The 20,206-nt window shown below is 33.2% G+C and overlaps 2 protein-coding genes and 1 long non-coding RNA gene across 7 annotated transcripts in view; 2 read left to right on the forward strand and 1 right to left on the reverse strand.

The window, feature by feature from the left end:
* Positions 1 to 6,823, forward strand: part of LOC119068144 — a 50,590-nt gene extending 43,767 nt beyond the window's left edge. For all 5 annotated transcript variants that reach the window (XM_037171607.1, XM_037171608.1, XM_037171609.1 and 2 more), the window contains one exon: positions 6,073 to 6,823. In XM_037171607.1, the coding sequence (XP_037027502.1) occupies positions 6,073 to 6,810 (738 nt within the window). In that variant the 3' untranslated portion in view covers positions 6,811 to 6,823. The remainder of the gene's footprint in view (positions 1 to 6,072) is intronic.
* A 2,647-nt stretch (positions 6,824 to 9,470) lies between these two features.
* On the reverse strand, positions 9,471 to 19,961 carry LOC119068152. Its single transcript, XR_005086097.1, has 3 exons — positions 19,896 to 19,961; positions 10,567 to 10,570; positions 9,471 to 9,481 (listed from the first exon to the last, which is right to left on the reverse strand). It is a non-coding gene; the product is annotated as an uncharacterized LOC119068152 (long non-coding RNA).
* Positions 15,852 to 16,979, forward strand: LOC119068151 (V-type proton ATPase subunit F). The gene is made up of 4 exons (XM_037171623.1): positions 15,852 to 16,011; positions 16,158 to 16,239; positions 16,340 to 16,545; positions 16,636 to 16,979. The coding sequence occupies exons 1-4, from the start codon at positions 15,958 to 15,960 to the stop codon at positions 16,678 to 16,680; spliced, it is 387 nt and encodes a 128-aa protein (XP_037027518.1). The 5' UTR covers positions 15,852 to 15,957; the 3' UTR covers positions 16,681 to 16,979.
* Positions 19,962 to 20,206: the final 245 nt, after the last annotated feature.

Consider the following 20,206-nt stretch of genomic DNA (forward strand, 5'->3'; position numbering starts at 1 on the left):
CGTCACTCCATTTGCAATGATAAAAAATTCAAATCAATACAAACGTTGTACATTTGTATACTGCCGCATTATCCGAATCAAACAACTCATTGGGTGTCACAATTGTGTATTGTGGCAAAGAAAATTTATTCAAAATTTAGATAAAAAAAAATTTCCAATTTGTTTTGGATTATCACTTATCACAAACAATTTGAAATTTTTATTTGATACCGGGCTGAATGGATTTGACTGTAACCGGTATTCGGCTAAAATAGAAATAACGTGCAGAGATCGACAACATTGAACTCTTTTTTGTCTCTCTCGTCGAGTTCATGTGAATTTTTGCCAACGTTTTGATTTTTAAATTTGATTTCTATTAAAGCATTCCGAATTGACGGAATTCCAGCCCACCCGGTAAATTATTGTGATGTTCTAGTTACACAGCTCTGTCATACGATTAAAATGTTTTAATTTAAAGAATGCGGTACCCGAAAGAATATTAATGACAAATTTCTGTATAAACAAACATATTTTTCAAGAGTGGAACAGAACAGAACCAAAAAAAAAAAAATGAAGAAGACGAGGAATTACTCTTGTAAGCTATTTTTGTGTTATTATATTTTGGGACCTGTTCTCCTCTTATAAACAAAAATCTAAATTTTCTTGTGAAAATGTTTTGACCATACACTTTTTTTTTGTTGTTGCTTCCATTCGTCTCGTTCCAGCTAGATTTTAAACCTGTTTCGTATTAAGAATGTCTGTTATTCTTTTGTTCCGTCGAAATTATAATCGTGTACATTGGATTTGAATTCGTATATACCTATATTGGGTGTATATGGGTTTCACGGGTGTACCGGCACAAAGTAGCCAATATCTTCATATAGACTTCAATATTGGGAGTAAAAAAAAATTGTAATAAAATGAGCTCTATACGCATAATCCACAAATTATGTCTTATGTTCAGATTTCAGATCAATGAGTTTTCGGGTTTAATTAGACGATGTGATTATTTTTACTCTTTTAAGGTGTGGATAATGCTATAATTGTTTAATAATAAAATTCCAAAGATTTTTACCCCTCCTCTCTGTACGATTACATCAAATCTTTGTATTCGTTCACGTTTTGACGAGGCACTCTCTACATGAATAGCTCTTTGAAATCCCAAATAGAGAATCATTCTTTCTGTACCAACCGACAATAATATAAAAAAAAATCGAAACTGGATTGCTAGGGACGACGACGACGATGTGTGATTATGTTGATTTGTGTGTTGAATGCTCCCATTGAAAGTTGTATAATATTCTATGAGGCTCAAATAATAATTAATTTTTTTTTCTTACTTATCTTTTATAAAGAATTTCATCTCTGAAAAATTGGTTCTTGTGTACCTTGATTCGGATGATTCGAACGATCGTCAGTTGCGTTTCATTATTGAGTAGTGAATGAAAAAAATATATCGGTTTTTCTGACCCAATAATACGAACATAGCTCTCAGGTTAGGGTCACGGTAATTACGTTTTTGGAATGTAAAATGTTTTTAATGATAATTTCAGTTAAGAATTTTAAGCAAAAAAAAAATCGATCTTATAAGCAAGAGTATTTTCGGGTTTCTCATCAGAACGTCAATTCTTAACGGATTAAAATAAATCAAAATTCCATTTCGATTTGAGCAACAACTTTAATTAGAATTGTATTTATCATCAAGGAAAAGTACACATTTTCAATTGAATTGGGTCATATCGTCGTATTAACAGTCATTGAGGAGCTGGCTCTGAAGATGTCCACCAATAGCTGTAAATATTAAAGGTTTAACTTGTAAACAACACAATTTTATGAAGACAAAAGAAAGAACAAGAGCGGCTAATATGGATTCCCTAATTTCATATTTGACTTAAGATCTACTGTCGATTACTTACATCGCATTTCAGCGTATTTCGGACGAAATCCCGTCAAAAAAATTATTTTTGAAAAATGTCAAACCGAAAACCCAACTACAAAAGTTTAAAAGTCCTACAATCGCTAAACCGAACTGGTGTGCATAAGTTATTTTGCACCAGCTGGTCCCATTTGGAATTGTATGTGACCAGCTGGTGCAAAATAACGTATGCACTACAGTTTGATTTAGCGATTGTAGCTTTGAATAAAAAAACAACTTTTTTATGTCATTTGAACAAGTTCTTAGAAAAGTGAGCATTTTGTACAAATTTCGGCAAACTGTCCATTTTATTGAGTCGGGCTACAATTCGCGAAATCGTCCAAAATCTATTGTACACAACGTTTCATGCAAAGGAGCCAAATCACGAGAAACTTCCTTGTCCCCAAGACATGTATATTCTCGTTTTAAACAAGTGGTTGGTGGTTGGTATTGCGGTTTTAAATTTTTCAAAAAGGATTTTTTTAAAAAGATATGAAACAAATGCCCTGATGTATGCTACAATAACGAACTGTCGATTGCTCTTAACAGAATGTATATTTATCGATTTATTGTTGATTTAAATCTACTGGCACTAAGAGAAGTGCATGTCCTATGGTAAACGACTCCTAGGGGACCCCAATAGTATACAATATATCAGAGGCAAGGAATACAGAGTTTGAAAACTAGGAAAAACATGCTAAATCAATCAATTCAAGGTAAATCAACCAAACGTTTCAATAACTGTCTGCAACTTTTTAGAAGAACTATTACTTTGCAACATATCTAATATAAAAGTTTTTGTTCCGTTTTTTGCAAATACACAACAACGGTTCTTTGATGACTTTTTATTTGGACAAGACGAACGAATGATCTTAGAAACGGCAATTTTATAGGGGAATGCTCCGTGGAGCTAATTGCTTATTTTGGTCAACGTTGCCGATAACAGATGACTTCCCCGTTTCTGAGAGGTTAAATCAGTGGACTTCATTTTTCTCGCCTTATCTGTTCAGTTTTCGTCACTGAGAGGCCGGTCGATTCAATTATCACATGTACATTTTTCTGCTTTTTTTTCTTCTTTCTTTTCTTTTTTTTAATAATTCATTTTTTAATCATGTAATTATTAATGCTTAACTGCGTGTTATCTTTGAAAAATATCACTTAAAATATTCAAAATACAAGTGATGCGTGAAACATTTGTGGCGATTAAATTTCATTTCGTTTTTTCCATGATATAAATTATGAAAAATGGTAATGAATTTTCAGGCATAACAAATAACTCAGCTTTTCTTCAACGAGCCCAATTTTTTTTTTTCTCTTTCGTATTATAATGGTGATGTAATCATCTAGAATTTCAACGAAATAAAAAATCCCTTCTGACAAACACAGCGTTGCTTAGTCTTATTAACCTTAACACTATGATGGATACAATGTAAAGTTTATATAAGATATTGTGGATGTGGATACATTATACGTTGACTCGTTGACTTTGGATTATTATAGAAATGGGTATGGACCATGAGTACTTTTATGACTGTAAAAACAAAAGTAAATACAAAACAGAAACGAAGAACGGAGAAAAATCATAAATTTTACCATAAATAGAATCGCTACTTTTCAAACGAGAAAAATAATATTAAAATTCAACAGAAGGCATAATTGACTGTGACAATTATCGGTGGACTCGTACGCACTGTTGTGGAAAATGAGAATACGGTAGGAACTGTTAAGACAAGGGTCTAACATTTTTAGAAATGCGTCTGCCAAATATTCTCTAAAGTCCCCCACAGAACCTTGTGAAATTAAGGGAATTCACTCTCACAGTGCTGTTTTTCACTACTTGTCCGAAAAAAATGTTCCGCAGAATGATCTCTGAAAAGTTTTGTTTCGTCGAATAATAAGTATTGCCACGAAATCCAACACTATTTTGCATAACGCGACTGCAGTATGATTTTATTAGAAAGTGATCCTAGATCTCAGTGGGTCAAAGACCCACAAAGCCATTATGATGATATTTGTACAAATGTAAAAAAAATGTAGAAGACAACATGATCTACATCTCGACAAAATCGAGTCAGTGATCATTGTAAACGAAAGATTTAAATAATATGACACTAAGTTATATGGGTCATTCAGCCATAGTATTACATATACTACACCTGTGTTATCATTTGAAATCTGGTTAATTACGAATCGAAAGTGACATAGCTAATATGTTCCTGGCTTGAGACACAACGTCAAGGAACAAAATTTGATATATCAAATTCAAAGTCACAGAATGTAAATGAGTTGAACTTTCCACATATTTCGTTTAAGCTGTCAAAACTTTTGTTGACGATCCCTCCACTCTCGTCACAGTATGATAATTGCTTTGTGATGAATTCGAACTGGAACCATGAGCGATGGAAGCAAAACGGCATCCTGTGCAATTATTGGTTTCAGAAAACAGTTTGGTACAATTGGTGAAAATTCTATTTTTTAAATGTGACCTATTCCAACAAGACGTCTATTTAACATTAAAGTCAATAATACCCTCGGGTAAGGTACTACAAACGATATGTTCAATCGTTGAAATCTCATAATGCTTCATCATCTCTGCAAGAGTGGAATGTGCACGTACACGTTTAACTAGATTAATAATTGGATAATAATATGGCAACATACAATGATCAATTCAAGACGAATATTAAAATTATTGTGCTCTAACACTCTTACATGTCTGAAGTGAGAAGTGATTTGGTTCGTGAATTCGAATTGTGAATTCGTTTCACTATTTTTTCTGGACGTTTTGTAGAATATTTAACTACCCTAAAATGTGATTCCTCTCTCCTCTGTCATTTACAAAATGTTTTAATTTATAATCGTAAATGTTGATATCATCCCCATTTTGTTGGATGAATCAGAAATAAAAATTATTTCTTCTCTATAAGTGGCAAATAATGTGCTCATGCAGCTCATGTGATGGTGATAAAATGTAACACATTCCTTATTTTGACTAAATTATTTTCGATGGTAGAGAAATTCAATTAATTTCAATGTTGACAAATTTTATATCTTCTCCTGTGCGCCCACACACTATAACTTTTGATTAATTACATACAAAAAATCGAGCAAAAAATAATCTTATGTCAGTGCTCAGAACGTTCAATATTTTCTTACAAAAATCATGAACCAAAAACTGAGTCACTTCTTATCAGTATGGTTAGGACATTGTTGAAAAGTCCATGGTAGATAATCTTAATAAAATATTTGCTTGTCAATTTAATTTGAAAATTTAACTTGAAAATGTTATCGTTCTGCGAATTTTTATTATATTCAACACGGAAGAGGGTTACATCGACGTAGCCTGCGCCAATGCATAAGTAGAGCATAGGCACTGGCAGATATAAAGTACTATTATCTGAGAGACGCACAGGAGAGCACTGGCTACCCAAAGACCTTTTCTTTATATAAAAAATGGAAATGCCCATCAGAGACATCGCCTATACATTTGTGTCCCAGGCCGAACCTGGCAAGCACCTAACCCAAATTTCTTTTTTTTTATGCCCCAGAAAATCAACTTGAGAATGTAATTAGCCGGTGATTAGCAAGGACTCAGAAAATGCTTCCGTTTCGGGCTAGGTACGACTCACAGAAAGCACAGTGGCGTTTCAAAAATTCTGAATTGGTAGATTGTTGCATGTATTTCACGATAAAATTGATCTCCTTTCGATGTTCCGCACTCGGTACAAACTTATACTGTACGAGTGTTTCGAAATTAAAATGGTTTTATCATAATTAAGGCTGCAAAACCGACCGAAAATGTATTTAACATACAGTAAAAGGCATTTAGGTAGACATAATAGACCATATGTTATTTACGAGGTGTGAAAGGTATCATAGAAAATGTGATTATAATGCACTAATTATATCAAGTCAAGCGTCAGTTGTTAAGTACAACAAAAAAAAAGATTGTACACGAGACCGTAGACCATTTTTAATCAAATGTAAACATGATTTTGACGCATTTGCATAACTTGTTGGCCATTATACATAATTTTTGCTGCACACAAAAAATTACCCTCCAGGGAAAACTTGAACTAATTGCTCAATAAATGTACTGTTGTTGTGTTATCGTTTTATTTTCGGTACGAATATCCAAACAAAAAAAATTAAAGCGAATGTCTTTCCGTTCATTTCAGTTCGACATGGACGCAACTGCTGAGCATCCGTTTTTCGTTTATGGTCATGGCTGGGCCTCATGTAACCCGGAGGGATCAATACAGGCGTTCGGTTTGAAATGCCAACGTCTACGGGTGGGTGATGTTTGCATCTCGTTAACACCGCGTGAACCCACTTCACCACTGATTGCAACATCCACTGCACCACAATCATTTTACCATAACGATGACTCAAACCAAATACCACAAAATTTATCGAAAAAGCCGGAAACGACTCCGACAACGGCTACTGGTACAACCGTAACTAGTCGACCCGTACCACCATTCGATTGTCATCAATCGCTCGCCTTCTATGCATCATACCTAAATACATCATCGATGAATGCAGCCATAAATGCAGCTAGTATGCTAGCAAATACCACGAACAATTTAAATGATGAACGTCGCCATCAGGTAACAACAAATCATCATACATCCTTAATACGTAACATGCATACGGACGATGGGTCCATTAAATCTAATCATCAACATATCAGCGGTAGTAATGCAATGGCAACGACATGCAATTCAGTTGCGTCGAAACATACATCCGTATCTACCATATATCGAATGGCTGAATGTAATGGCAGTGATGCAATTTTTTCGAAAAAGCGTCGATGGTCGGCACCAGTGATATGTGATGATGAGATGTGTCGAAAGTCCGGTCAGAAAAATTGTAATCACAATAATCATGGCCATGGAAAAGTCGAAATGAATTGAAAGGAAAAATGATTTTTAAAAAAATTAAAAAGAAGAAAAAGGAAAAATATGGAAAAAAGGTAAAAAATTGAGTTTTATAAATTTCCTTTTTTCTAAATATTATAGTTTTTGAATTGTGAAATAATCAATCATTGTGATCTTCCTTAATGATAAAATCCCCCTAATTGTAAAAGAAGATGTGAAATAAACAGAAAAAGAAAATGAAACAAAAAATGGAAAACGATAAATTAGTTATATATAATGAATAATATTGATCAAAATGATAAGAATTATACCAATTTCTTCTTTTTTTTTTAATGAGAAAACAAAAAAAAAACCCTTGAACCTCAAACGTTTGCGCTGTTCACAAAGGTTTATTGCATCCTATCACAAAATAATTTATCTAACAAAAAACCGAACGAACGACCAAAGTGATCCAAAACCGTAGTTGGAAAAGAGAAACATGATTTTGAGCGAGGTGTGACCGACTATTTTTCAAAGTCGGAATTTTAGCGATTTTTCTTTTTGAACGCAGAATAACGCGGAACCGTTTATAAAAGTTGCGTTAGTTGGACCCCGAACAATTAAGTGATTAGCCGTTAGTTGATTTTTTTCTGAGGAAGAAAGATGTTTTAAGAAAACATTTTACCGTTGAATGACATAATTGGGGGACATCCACAACTGAATATATTCTTTTTCACATAATATTAATCCTGTCAGATTTTCATGACAACTTTAATTTCGAAACATTGAAATTTCCATTATTATCGAAACGGAGAGGTTTGTGTATGGTTTTCATGGCAGTTGTTTCCATAGCAACAGCTTCGATAGCAACCATTTCTATTAGGGCTTCTAAGTAGTTAGAGCTCCTCGAGGACCTTAAGATCAACTACTGGTTTGTTATGAGCCCTCATGACTAACAAATACTTCAGAGCTGTTTACAACATCATTTATGGAAAATTATTAAAATGGTTCTAGGTGTGTGAGCCTCACACTGTGACGGGTGTGAAAATTTTCGCTTTGAAATCTGTGCTCTTAATATCAGGATGGTAACGCACAGACACGTTCAACTTTATGGTACCAACTAATTTGTACTTTGATGTTCAACAGTTGAGAAGACCAAAAACAACTATTCAACCGTTATAATTTGTTCTAATTCCAAAACATTTCTATAACAGTTGAGTAAATGTTACTCCTCCATAACGTCATCAAATCGTGGTCCCATCGATTACTCGGTTCAAAATAGATATCCTTAGCCATGGAACAACTTGTAAAACAAATGGTGACCTAAGAAGTGAATATACTCTAGCTACGGTCCTGAAGTGATCATCAGCATTTTTGTTGATTTTTTTTTATATCATTTTATTTTAGCATAATGGGTCATCATGTTTATATCGCTTAATTTATCAGACTGCCATATTATGTTTGACATAATTTAGTAAAATCCACAGAGAAAAAAATGCGTAGAAAAAAATCCAAAATTCAATTCAGTCGAATAAATGAATCACGAGACCGACAATTTTCACTCGCGATAACTACTGTTCTTCAGATGGTTACAATGAGTCATCATGATGATGAATCACGTCTTTATTAAATGTTTCAACATTAAAGTCATGCGCATAAATAACAAATTGAAAGAAAACTTATTGTGTGTGATCATTTTTCCTGACATGTAAAGCAAAAGTGCATATCGAGTAACATTGAAATTTCTGGCAGTAATCAAGTAAATTTCAAAACATCGGTGGCGATGATCTGGATAATTTTCGGCTACGTTTAGGACTACGGCAATAGGGCGTGTGAACACAGAAACAGATTTTTGTTTAACCGAAACTGTTGCAATCTTTCCAAAACAACCATGCCTGCCTAGTTGCGTAATGCAGAGATTATATCAAAAATAAGACCAAATTTCACCGAACGATGTTCCATTCTATCATAGACGGATCGAAATCATTCTCTATGCCTGCTAATGGTATGCGATTTGTTGTCTGCCGAGAAGTTATATCTTAATTATATGTACTTTGGACAAACTTTGTGATCACTGAGAAACACTTAAGACAGGGGCGGACTGGTTATATGGTGAAATCTGGCAAGGTCGATTGCGCTTCTGCTCTTTTGAGTTAAAATTCCTATTCGGAATAAATGTTTCCCTTTGGCACCCTATCTGCCTTTTGATAGCCAGTCCGCCCCGTCTTAAGATCTACGATGTATCAACACGAAATAAAATAATTTCTGAGGGAAAAATTGGTGCAGGCTTGTCTTGAGATGAAGTTGTTGAACTAATCGATAGTCTTTCTTCCGAGTATTCCTAGACGTCTGAAAGATACGTTTCATGGAAGCGATTTCGACCATCATTAAACATTTTGTTTAGATGCAGTAAACCTAGTTCAACTGTTCTAACGTTTATAAAATGTAAACTAACTATATATATATATCGAAGAAACTACTTAATTGTATGCCCTTTCCGTTTAAATTTGTATAGAATATACATGTAGGATGCTTAAATAAATTTAAAAAAAAAAGAGAAAAAGGATTGAGTACCCGAGTGAGATGATCTCTTCAATTTGTCGAAATGAAAAGTATCACGGCTCGAAAGACATTACAATTTGAGACTTGAGGCTGCGTATTTCGACAAAATGGGGAATACCTTTATAACTCGGTGTACCAAAAATGCTGCTCTTCAACTAATCACAACCTATAATGAAGAAACCAATCAAAATGATATGCGTAATAGTTGATAAATACATTTTTAATGTCACATGAAACAAAATGCCGCTTAAATATTAAATAAAAAGATGCGTCTCAGCCAACCAAAACTAGAAGAAAAGAAAAAGAAACTTCCCTGCTAAATTAAATTTACACAGAGAAAATGATTTGTGTTTAAGTTTAAGTGTCGATATTATGTCAACTATAAATCGATGTTGTAATTTGTAAAATTCATACCACTTATGCCTCATCCGCGACAAACAAAACGCAAATCTGTTGAATTCGAACCATCGAATTGATAATTATTTTTTTAGTGTTGTAGTTTAGTGTGGACATAGTATCATCAATAAAATTTGATTTTGATTGTATACTCTTTTTAAGTGGTATGTTGCTCTTAATATGTTGTCACCTATGTTTCGTTGGTTTTAGAAATGTAGAAATGTTTCGCAAAAGTCCCATTAATGTTAAAGAAAAAAATATTATGCAAAATACCCTTAAAATTGTTGTAGAGAAATCATCGAAACGTTCAACGTTGAAAGAAAAGAAAAACTCTCGTTGTATCCTCCTTAATTAACCGAAAGTGCTTTTTCCAAATGATAAACAATATTATACAAAAAGAGCCACTCACGAAGAAGCCACCAATGGGTCATGTTTACCGAAAATGCAAAGTTTTCGAACAAATCAAATTATGAATTTTCATTTGGCATTACCAGCAAAAACGATCTTAAAAAATTCAATCTGTCAGACAAGAATGTAATGGACCATGGCGATTTTTATATCATAACGGGGTCTGGCAACGCACTTCAAGCAAGAGTGGTCATAGTCGACAGCTGCCAAATAGAGTACTATTTTGTATGAAATGATTTTTTACAGTGTGATACAGTTGTGTGACACACTGTCCACTCATGCTTGAAGTGCGTTGGGTCTGGTATTTAAAATAGTCATAGGGATGCAACATTAACAAGTCTTAGTGATGTGAGGCAAGACGAAAACACATCTTTTTATTTTGTCGAAAGTTATGATCAGTTCAGTTCTATTAGCTGCGGAATTCAATTCTTTTATGTGAACGACTACACAACTTTTCAATCTAGTGTCTACTTAGCTGAGCATACGCGTTTGGTAGTGTTATTTTTAAATTCCTTCCTTAACAGATTGGTCTTTGTGACAGTGTCACAAGAAAGATTTCATTTCAAATTAAAATTTAAAAAAATCTTTGTTGAAATGCCTTGGTCCATCTTTAAATTAAAGGTTGCTCTAGTCTTGATCCTGGCATAATTTCAATATCCCTAAGAACTGTAACAATAGACTACATATTGGCTTGGATATTCTTATTTCAACGAGTGTGGCGTATGCGGTCCGAGCCAAAGACACGAGGGATGCAGCGACACTAATCAAAATGACAATCTCCAAGCCATCACTTGCGAAAACGAACCGCTATTGTCAACGTATAATGACTAGTTTTTTGGTGGATGCTACGAGTAAATGAAATTTACAATTCAGAAGATATCATTGTGTCTTCGTTTTTGTTTTGAACGAAATTTGAAATATTAAAACTCAACTCAACGGTTTCAAAATGATTGTTAAGAAAAATGAAAGATTCAAATTGACTCAATTGCACTATAATCAAACTGAAGTTTTCTTTTACATTTTTTTTTTCATCTATATCATCAACCATGTGTCGTATTTTTGGTTATAATTTTTTCTTTTCTTGAAAATTAAATTGTATGTGAGGAAGAAAGGGATTTTATTCATTAATGCTTTAGGAAAAGTGATGTTTTTTGTAAAAAAAAAAAAAATGAAAATAATGTGATCGATGACAAGTATTAGATTTAAAAATGAATGGAATGATGTGGTGATATTAAGTCACAATACAATATATTGGTGGTTATTGCATCTGTTTTTAAGGCATTTTATTTTAACTCTTGTTATTCAAAAAAAAATTGTTTTGCATTTTAGTCTCTATCACAAAATTGAATTTAAGTTGTCTGTTGATTTCGCATTGAATTTGTTTTATTTCTAATTCCGAAACATTTTATTTCTAACATTGCATCCAGTTACAACGAAAAATTTATGAGATTTTGTACATGAGATCTCAATGAATGTATAATAAAAATTACCGAAACCGGCACTTTGTAGACATTTTGCAATAACATCCCCTTACCAGCGTCTCTTAAAGTGGAAGCAAATTAAAATGATCGACTCTGAGTGTATCCAGATTTAAAGGCCAGTATAGTCTTACATACGCCCATTCGAACTGTTTATATTGCATTTGTTAGGTTTATTATCTGAAAACAGTTCCGATGCACACGTATAAGCTCGACTTCGAAGAAAAATGTGCGCGCGCAAGCTCAATACACCGAAAAAACATTTTGAATGTTATACAAATCGACCGAAAGCTTGTTATTTAGTTCTATACTCGTTTTCAAATCACGATACGCTAAAAATCTTCATGGTCGATCATTTCAATTTACCCTACCTTTAGTAAAATTATCACACAAAACAAAAATGGTTTCATTTCAAACGAAACAAAATCGTTCAGGTCAAAACTGGAAGTTTAGACATTATTTGCTAGTGTAATGCTTGGTCTGTTAGAAACACGATGACTGTCATTATAGCAGCGTCCACTTTTTTTAGAATTTAATGTGCTAATAGAACAACCGGCATCAGCAGCTTTTGAAGAAAATGAACTTAGAGAATGAAATTTTCGCAGCAGACGTCATAAATAACATTCTGTCGAAACTACTCAATTCTGCAGTTTGATTGATGATGGTAGTTAATAACTCTTACTTCGTCTGTGTATAGAAGTTCATAGAAGCTTACCTTCAGTGAAGGTTCTTCACGGGCTGATTATTCGAAATAAAATTTATTCAAAATTATAAGCATTCCCTAGGAGTCCTAGGATCATCATATGTAGCAAAAACGTGTGACTAGGTTAGTAAATAATTGTTCAGGTCCAACACGACGAGATGTGTCAAAAACTTTCTTTTAAAAATGTCTTTTTCAAACATTGGTTATAGTAATAAAAGTCGGTTAGTCGGTAAAAAAAACTCTTTTTATCAATTCACCTAGCTTGTAGTTTAGAGCAAATGTGATGCAAGTGCCATTAAAATCATATTTTCTTTGCATTTTATTTTTCTGCCAAAACAAAAATTTAATTTCTTTTTCCTGCCGCAAAAAATTAATGAAAAATAATTTTTTGTGAACAAACCAACCAATTAATTAAACAAAAAAAAAAAAAAATTGTTCGATTCAGTTGTTTCCAACAGAAAAATACTCAATAAATAATTTCGAATGTGTGCATCAGCTCAGCATACATGTTTCAGTCAATGGATAATAGAATTCAATTTTAGAATATCCATCTCAAAATATTCACAGACTATAGAATTTTGGATAGCGAATAATTTGGATATTAAACATCCAATAAACTCTCTGTACAAAATTCTAGATTCGAAAATATTTTATATTCTAAAGCAACAAAATTCTATTAACAGAAGACTGTGGTGAAAGTAGAAAGATAATGTAAAGTTTTCAATGTTGATTCGCCTTCGGTTAATAAGAAAATGTTTTCGAAATTAAATTTTTTGATAATTTGATTACGTAAAGAACACTTTTCCTGTGCCATTTTAGTAACGATATAACATATACTTTTCGACATTAGTTGTGGAACAAAATTTGTTTCGGTACAAGCATTACAGTGAGATTCATCATTAAGCTCACTGTGCTTTTGCTTCAGCTGGTTTTTGCGATGTTTTCAAACACACCTCTCTACACCAACGGTTCAAAGAGAACACGCGCATTCACGCTGATTTACGAAAACAGAACAAAGGACCATCTGTAGCCGAAATGATAAAATTGTAACCTTTACATAGAATCTTATTGTACAATGAAATTTTATCGTTATTGTTGTTCATTGTTCAATGACCATCCTTTAAAAACTAAATTACAATAAAAAAGAAAAATCAATTTCGTTACTTGTATTCAAAATAACTACTTCTTGTCCGATGAGACTAAAAGCCATGATGCATTGTGCCGTGGTAGCTTTTGCGATGCATTTTACTGATATATAATTTTTCCATGATGTGCAATCAATATCGAAAACTTTAAACATATTGGACTAGATTCATCCCGTGATGCAATTTTAAATCATGGCGTAGAACCTGTCATAAAATTTCTTTCAAATTCTTTTTAAAAAAATTCCTTTTAGGAATTCAAGAATCCACTTCCATGGAAACTATAAAATTCATTTGATGAATGTGTAATGAAATATTTTCAAGGAAAAAAGATAATCAAAATTGGAGAAGTTGAATGAAAAATATTAGAGTAAATAGCGATCTCATTTTTATAATTTACCATTTCTGTTTGTTTCGTGCTCGCTTTTCTGTTCGCTTTAATTAGTCACTTTTTTTGCCAGATCGACCTTTTTACATTAAATTTTGATTATTATTTTTTACATTTTTATTTTCAATTTTTGTTTTTCAACACTACGTAAGAGCATAATCTATAAGTGAGAAGAAAATAAAATATGTGAAAATGTACAATATATAATTATACAATAAAACAAATGAAATTGTTGTTAAGTTAAAGAAGAAAGAAGAAGAAAGAAAGAATTAATACAGAGAAAGAAGAAAACTAAAAGTAAATGAAAGAAGGAAAAAATATGTTAAAAAGTATAGATATTATTGTAATACAAAAAAAAAACAAAAAAATATTATTATGAAGATGAACACATTGTATATTTTATTTCTGTATGAAAATGGAAAGAAGAACCGAATAAAAACAATCTATTAAAAACTACAAAATGCTTTCAATCGTTTTCCATAGCTCCATCTGAGATGCAGCCCTTTTGGGTAGAAAGCAAGAATTGACCGACTAAAGTCTGGTGAGGTCTTTTTTTCTTTTTCTCGATTTTTTCTGGAGGCAAGCAGGAAGAATAGTTTCATTAGTCGATATCCAGATGCTAAACAATAAACATCTCCACCAACTTTCACCAATTTAGTAGTCAACTACCACATTATCGAATTATAAATAGGCAAGCAACCTAAATAATTTCATCAGTCGGTGTGCAGCTCTCAAACAGTAAACATCTCTTCCACATCTCTATCAGCATGGTCGTCAACTACCAGTTTGGTAGTCAACTACCAAAAATTAAGCTTTATATAGGCGAGCATGAATAATTTTGTCAGTCGTCCTGTAGTCTCGAATAGCAAACATCTCTTCTCCAAAAATTACGCTTGGTAGTCAATTATAGCCTTGGTAGTTGTCTACCAACTACTAAAATTTCGAATTGCAATGTTAACTCTGAGCTATCGGTTATCAGATAACAAACAATTATTATTTGCCTGGCGTTGATTTGCTCATAGTGGCTCTGCAATTTGGAATATCAATCCAGCTACCAAAACTACTAACTTCCAAAACTACCAACTACCAAAAATACCAACTACCGAATGAGAGCTACCAAAACTACCAAATTTGTGGAACAGGCAGAAAGACAGACAAAGCAGCCATAATAGGGTATTTTTTCTAGAAGAAAAAAGACCTAAAAAGCCAGGTCTAGCAACCACAATTTATGATGTATGCTGCCTCGAATGATGTGTTTGCGATTCATTGTCTCTACTTTTGAAAGTCAAGACCCATACCACATAGAGTCCTTCTCCAATTGACCCATTTTGTTAAAGAAACATCAATCGAGTCCTTTCAAGTTTGCAGTCAATGCACATTCACAACAACGTGAATCCCAACGACGTTGATTTCAGCTATAACCTTTTGTTGAACGGATGCAAAATTCAGTTCGCCTTCTTCCCTTGCTTCTACTGCAGTTATCAGTGTGTTGTAGCTTCTGGAGAGTTTTCTAAGCAACATCGTGACGTTACATATCTCTGATAGAAACTTTTTCGCCGATAGTGACTAATGTTCGAAATAACTATTTTACCTGTCGTCTTAAGAAAGACGCACAGGGGTGGAAAGGGTCTACGGATTATCTGTGTAAGAAATGAAATTTTGTCCATCGATCCACCGTTCACTCAGAGTCTCAGCGTCAGTTTCAGTTTGCTTAAAGCTTCAGCCACAGCTCTGCAACTAGCAGTCTTCTTCTTCTTCCTTCCATCCTTCTTGCTATCAGTATCTAAGGGCAAGTCGACTAGTTAACTACACTGGAAAGGGCGTTAAAAGTATGACCATCAACCTAACCTCTAGCCCAACGCCGATGTTGAGGTGTCACAGGTGTAATTGTTGAAACAATTTTGCGATAGCAAACGAATAATACATTTGAAATCAGCAGTAAATTTTCGCTTCATTCAATTCCACTAGATGTCGTCACCGACAGTATAAAATCGTTTGTTTAAAATGTCTCTTGTCCCCTCTTGTCTAAAGCGTCTAAAGTCACGTCTTCGAGTCAGGTGACAGCTGTGTTATTTTTTCACTAAAATTGTTCAATTGGTGTTTTTCTGTCGAATCGAAAATCCTAAAATGGCTTTACACTCAGCAGCTAAAGGAAAATTGATTTCAGTTATTGGAGATGAGGTAAGAAATTGTTAATTTAAACGTATCGCTTGGTTGAAAATTCAATTCAATCAAACTGTTAACAATCGATTTTGCATCCGAGCTAACAGAATGTTGATTACTCAGAAGGATTTTTTTTAATAATAAAAAAAACATTAAAAATTTAGGACACTTGCGTTGGTTTCCTCCTTGGAGGCGTTGGCGAAATCAACAAAAATCGTCATCCCAATTTCATGGTTGTCGACAAAAGTGAGTGCTAATTAGTTGGGCTACACTCCAACTCTGACATTTTTTCTGAAATCCTGATTCAATATTTGATTCAAACAATTTCCTGAATATCCAATTCCAGACACTGCCGTCAGTGAAATTGAGGATTGCTTCAAGCGCTTTGTTAAGCGGGATGACGTTGACATTATTTTAATCAATCAAAACTACGCCGAACTTATTCGTCATGTGATCGATGCACACACTGCTGCTTTACCAGCTGTTTTGGAAATTCCATCGAAGGACCATCCGTACGATTCATCGAAAGATTCGATTCTACGTCGTGCGAAGGTAAATTATTGATGGATCCGATGATTCGTTATTCACCCCAATCTCGGTGGCAGTCCTCACTCACAAGGTGAATTTTCTTCTGTGTTTTAGGGCATGTTCAATCCAGATGATATGGTTGCATCGAACCGTGGTTAAGGAGTCGGTTGGTTTTTTGTTTCTTTTTGCTTCGTGGGCGTTATAAAATTGAACCGTTTTTAAGATCAGTATTCCATAGCAAACTGAACTTTGAATCATTCCTTTTTTCCTGTTCAATTTGTGTGGTTTTTTTTTGTGTACATAAAAGAATATAATCAGAAATTCGTAGTGTTTTTTGCATTATATGCGAGGGTTCTAATTTTATTTAGTGATCCGGTTTATAAGTGTGCAAAACAAAATGTATAAAAAATTAATCCAAATTGTTAAAATTAAATTAATGAACATACGTACATAACGTACACCGAGCAATTTAATTTATTTGAGCCACTCAATCATCCATGGACACTGGTACTTGTGATCACCTTACTCTCGCTAAACTTATCTAATGGCCAATTCTGTGCGGGTGTTTTAAACAACGATAAGCGAAGGTCGAAACTTTACAAAATGATAGAGACTATTCGCACTGGTTTGGGTATTTGCACAGTGTGCCATTATATTATAAAGAGACAATTTGTACACTGAGAGAATGCTGCACATTTTGTAGAAGGAAACATCACTACATTTTCGTAATATTTTGTAGTATGAAGCATCGACTCTAGGCATGGGCGAAAATTATCAAAAAAATATCGATAATCGATAATTATCAAGATATCGATAATTATCAAGATATCGATAATTTGATATATCGATATTTCGGTTCGAAAATCCGATATTTATCGATATATTCCGATATATCGGTATATTATCATGAATATTCAGATAAATATCAAAAAATCGATATTTTGATAATTATCGAATTTCGATATTTTGATAATTATCGATAATTATTAAATTATCGATAACGATACAGCCAAGGACAGTCAAAAAAGTGCATTTTTATGATTTTCGTGTTTATCGATTTCAGTTGTTTTAACAATACAAATTGCAATGGCAAAACAGCTGAAATCGATGAAACACGTATTGAATAAAAATTCACTTTTTTGACTGTCCCCGGCTGTATGATTAATCGATTATCGATAACTTCTTTCGATTGATATTATCGATAATTTTGAACGTCTCTCATCCCTAATCGGCCCTTTTTCGAAGCATTTTTGAAGAAGTAATAACCCTTTTGCATAGCACTTCGTTGTATTAAAAATCAACTCTTTTAATAGAAGTTATAATTACGAAGTAACTTCTAATGCTTAGCCGGTGGTTACCAAAATTAACAGTAGCTCCGAGGGGTGGATAAACTAAAAAAAACAAGGTTCGAAGCCATCGAAAACAAAAACAAAAACTTTTTAAAAACAAAAAAAAAGAAAAAACTAAAATAAACAACAAAAAACGGTCAAAAAACTAGAAAACTAATAAAAAAAAAGAAGAAAAAATAGAAAAACAACACAAAAAACAAAAAAAAAACAACCAAGAGCCATCATTTTTTTGGTTTAAAACCAAAAAAAAAATTTAAGAAAACAATAAAACTAAAAAATAAACAAAAAACCCGAAATAAAACCAAAGAAAGTGAATGTTTTTTTGTTTAAAAACAGAAAAAAACAAGAAAAAACAAGAAAACATTTGTTTAAAAAAAACAAGGTTCGAACAAAATTTACGTTTATCCATCCCTCGAGTAGCTGTATTCCTGTCACTATTTATTGACGCTGATTTTATATATGATAATCGAGAATAGCGCAACCTTTAAAAACACGGTCCACTCTATTTCTACCTAATGTTCTCTGGATGAATGCCGAATTGTCTATCTGAATATTAAGCAAAATCTTCTGTAACAAGGAATCAGTTGAGCTTAATCCCCCTGAAACAACTGTCATTATTTATCCCGATTTTTCAATAAATTTCCGAAAGCATTGGGTTTTAATAAATAATTTTCTTTTTAACTCGTCTTTCCGCTTTATCAACTATTGACTATGATTTCTTACAGAATTCATTGATGTTCGAAGTAGCTAAAGTAGCTATAGTATCACATACCATAGACTCCAAGTGCTAATAGTCGCTTTATATTATTTTGGCTATTTGCACCATGGGCAACTAGTCTTCTTACAATACTTTGGCAATACAAAATGTTCTTATTTAGAAAATCTTGAATTCTTCTCCTGTTTCTCCTGAGTCAGGCCAGTTTCCATGGTTCTGGTTAAATATATTGAATTCTTCTGACTTCTTCTAGCAGAGAAGTGATAAAGTTCCATGAACGTTACTTCTACAGATTTCGAGCAAGTATTTCAAAACGAAATTTGCTCATTTGTTCATGCGTTCTCGTTCTGGGCCATAAACAAAATGTAACTGAATGACAATCATCAAAACCGTAGGTGTAAATTTCGATTTCATCTTCTTGGACTAACCAAGATCACACAGTAATTGGACTTTTCATGATTTTATCCCTTATATGGCAGATAATGCTTCGAGTTTCACAAGCAATTCAGCTTGTTCGTTTATCATTACAGTCAACATCGAGTCCGTTAATTATTCTGATTGAGGAATTTTCAAAAATCTTTTACTTCAATTGTTTAAAACATGTTTTGCGAATAATGCTATATTGGATGGCGCTTCTATGATTACGTTACCTACCAAATTCTTCGGTCCTATAAATATTATTATGGTCAAAAGATGAAAGATCTTCATCTTCATGACATTTGGAAGGCCTAAATATAAGCAACAATGAATCCGCATAGAATGTACAAAGAACAACGATTTACGATTTTTTTAGTCTAACCATTTTTGATTTGCAAATTTTGTCTCTAATGCAGAGTGAAATTATAGCCGCTGTAGCTTAAACAAAGTGCTATAAGAGAACCAATCACTGTCACAAAATAGTTTAACAGTTGAAACAGTTTGTTAAGGGCATGTATCATAATATAATGAATACATCTGAAGTAACATTACACTTTTTACAGTAACAGTTACACGATTCCGTAATCGTTCTGTGAGAAAATTGGCTATGAACCGGATTCAAGAATTTGTAACCATTTAATTTCATTAGTATTGCCTACCATCTGTACTCATCGATATAATATAGGGTAGTACATGGCTGTACATGGTACAGCTGAATTTTTTTTTTATAAAATATTTTTTGAAATTCAAATTTTTTTTCGTTGTTATGTTGGATTTCCATACAAGCCTGTCTTCCAAAATTATTTTTATAAAAAAATTCAGCTGTACACACAAAGAACGAAAATTCGGAAATATATCACATCACCATCGCACACACAACAATTTTTAATCACAAAAAAAGCGAAGGGACATTAAAAGGTACATTCAAAAAGGCAGGGGACATTAAAATTTTGAAATATAAGTAAATAAGTATGGCTTACGGCTTACATTCATACATCTTTCCACACAAACGTTCTTTGTGTGTACCAATCTACCCTATATTATATCGATGTCTGTACTAACAGATTTATGATGAGCATCAGAGTAAAAAAAAATGAGCGAAACCTCTTTTCATGGGGTTCATTATTATTGTTTGCAGCGACATCAAGATGCCACACGAAAATATCTCATACTATCTGTTGTATAAATCTATGATCTGAAAGAA

The sequence above is a fragment of the Bradysia coprophila genome (assembly GCF_014529535.1).
Source record: "Bradysia coprophila strain Holo2 chromosome X unlocalized genomic scaffold, BU_Bcop_v1 contig_173, whole genome shotgun sequence".
In the NCBI taxonomy this organism is placed as follows: domain Eukaryota; kingdom Metazoa; phylum Arthropoda; class Insecta; order Diptera; family Sciaridae; genus Bradysia; species Bradysia coprophila.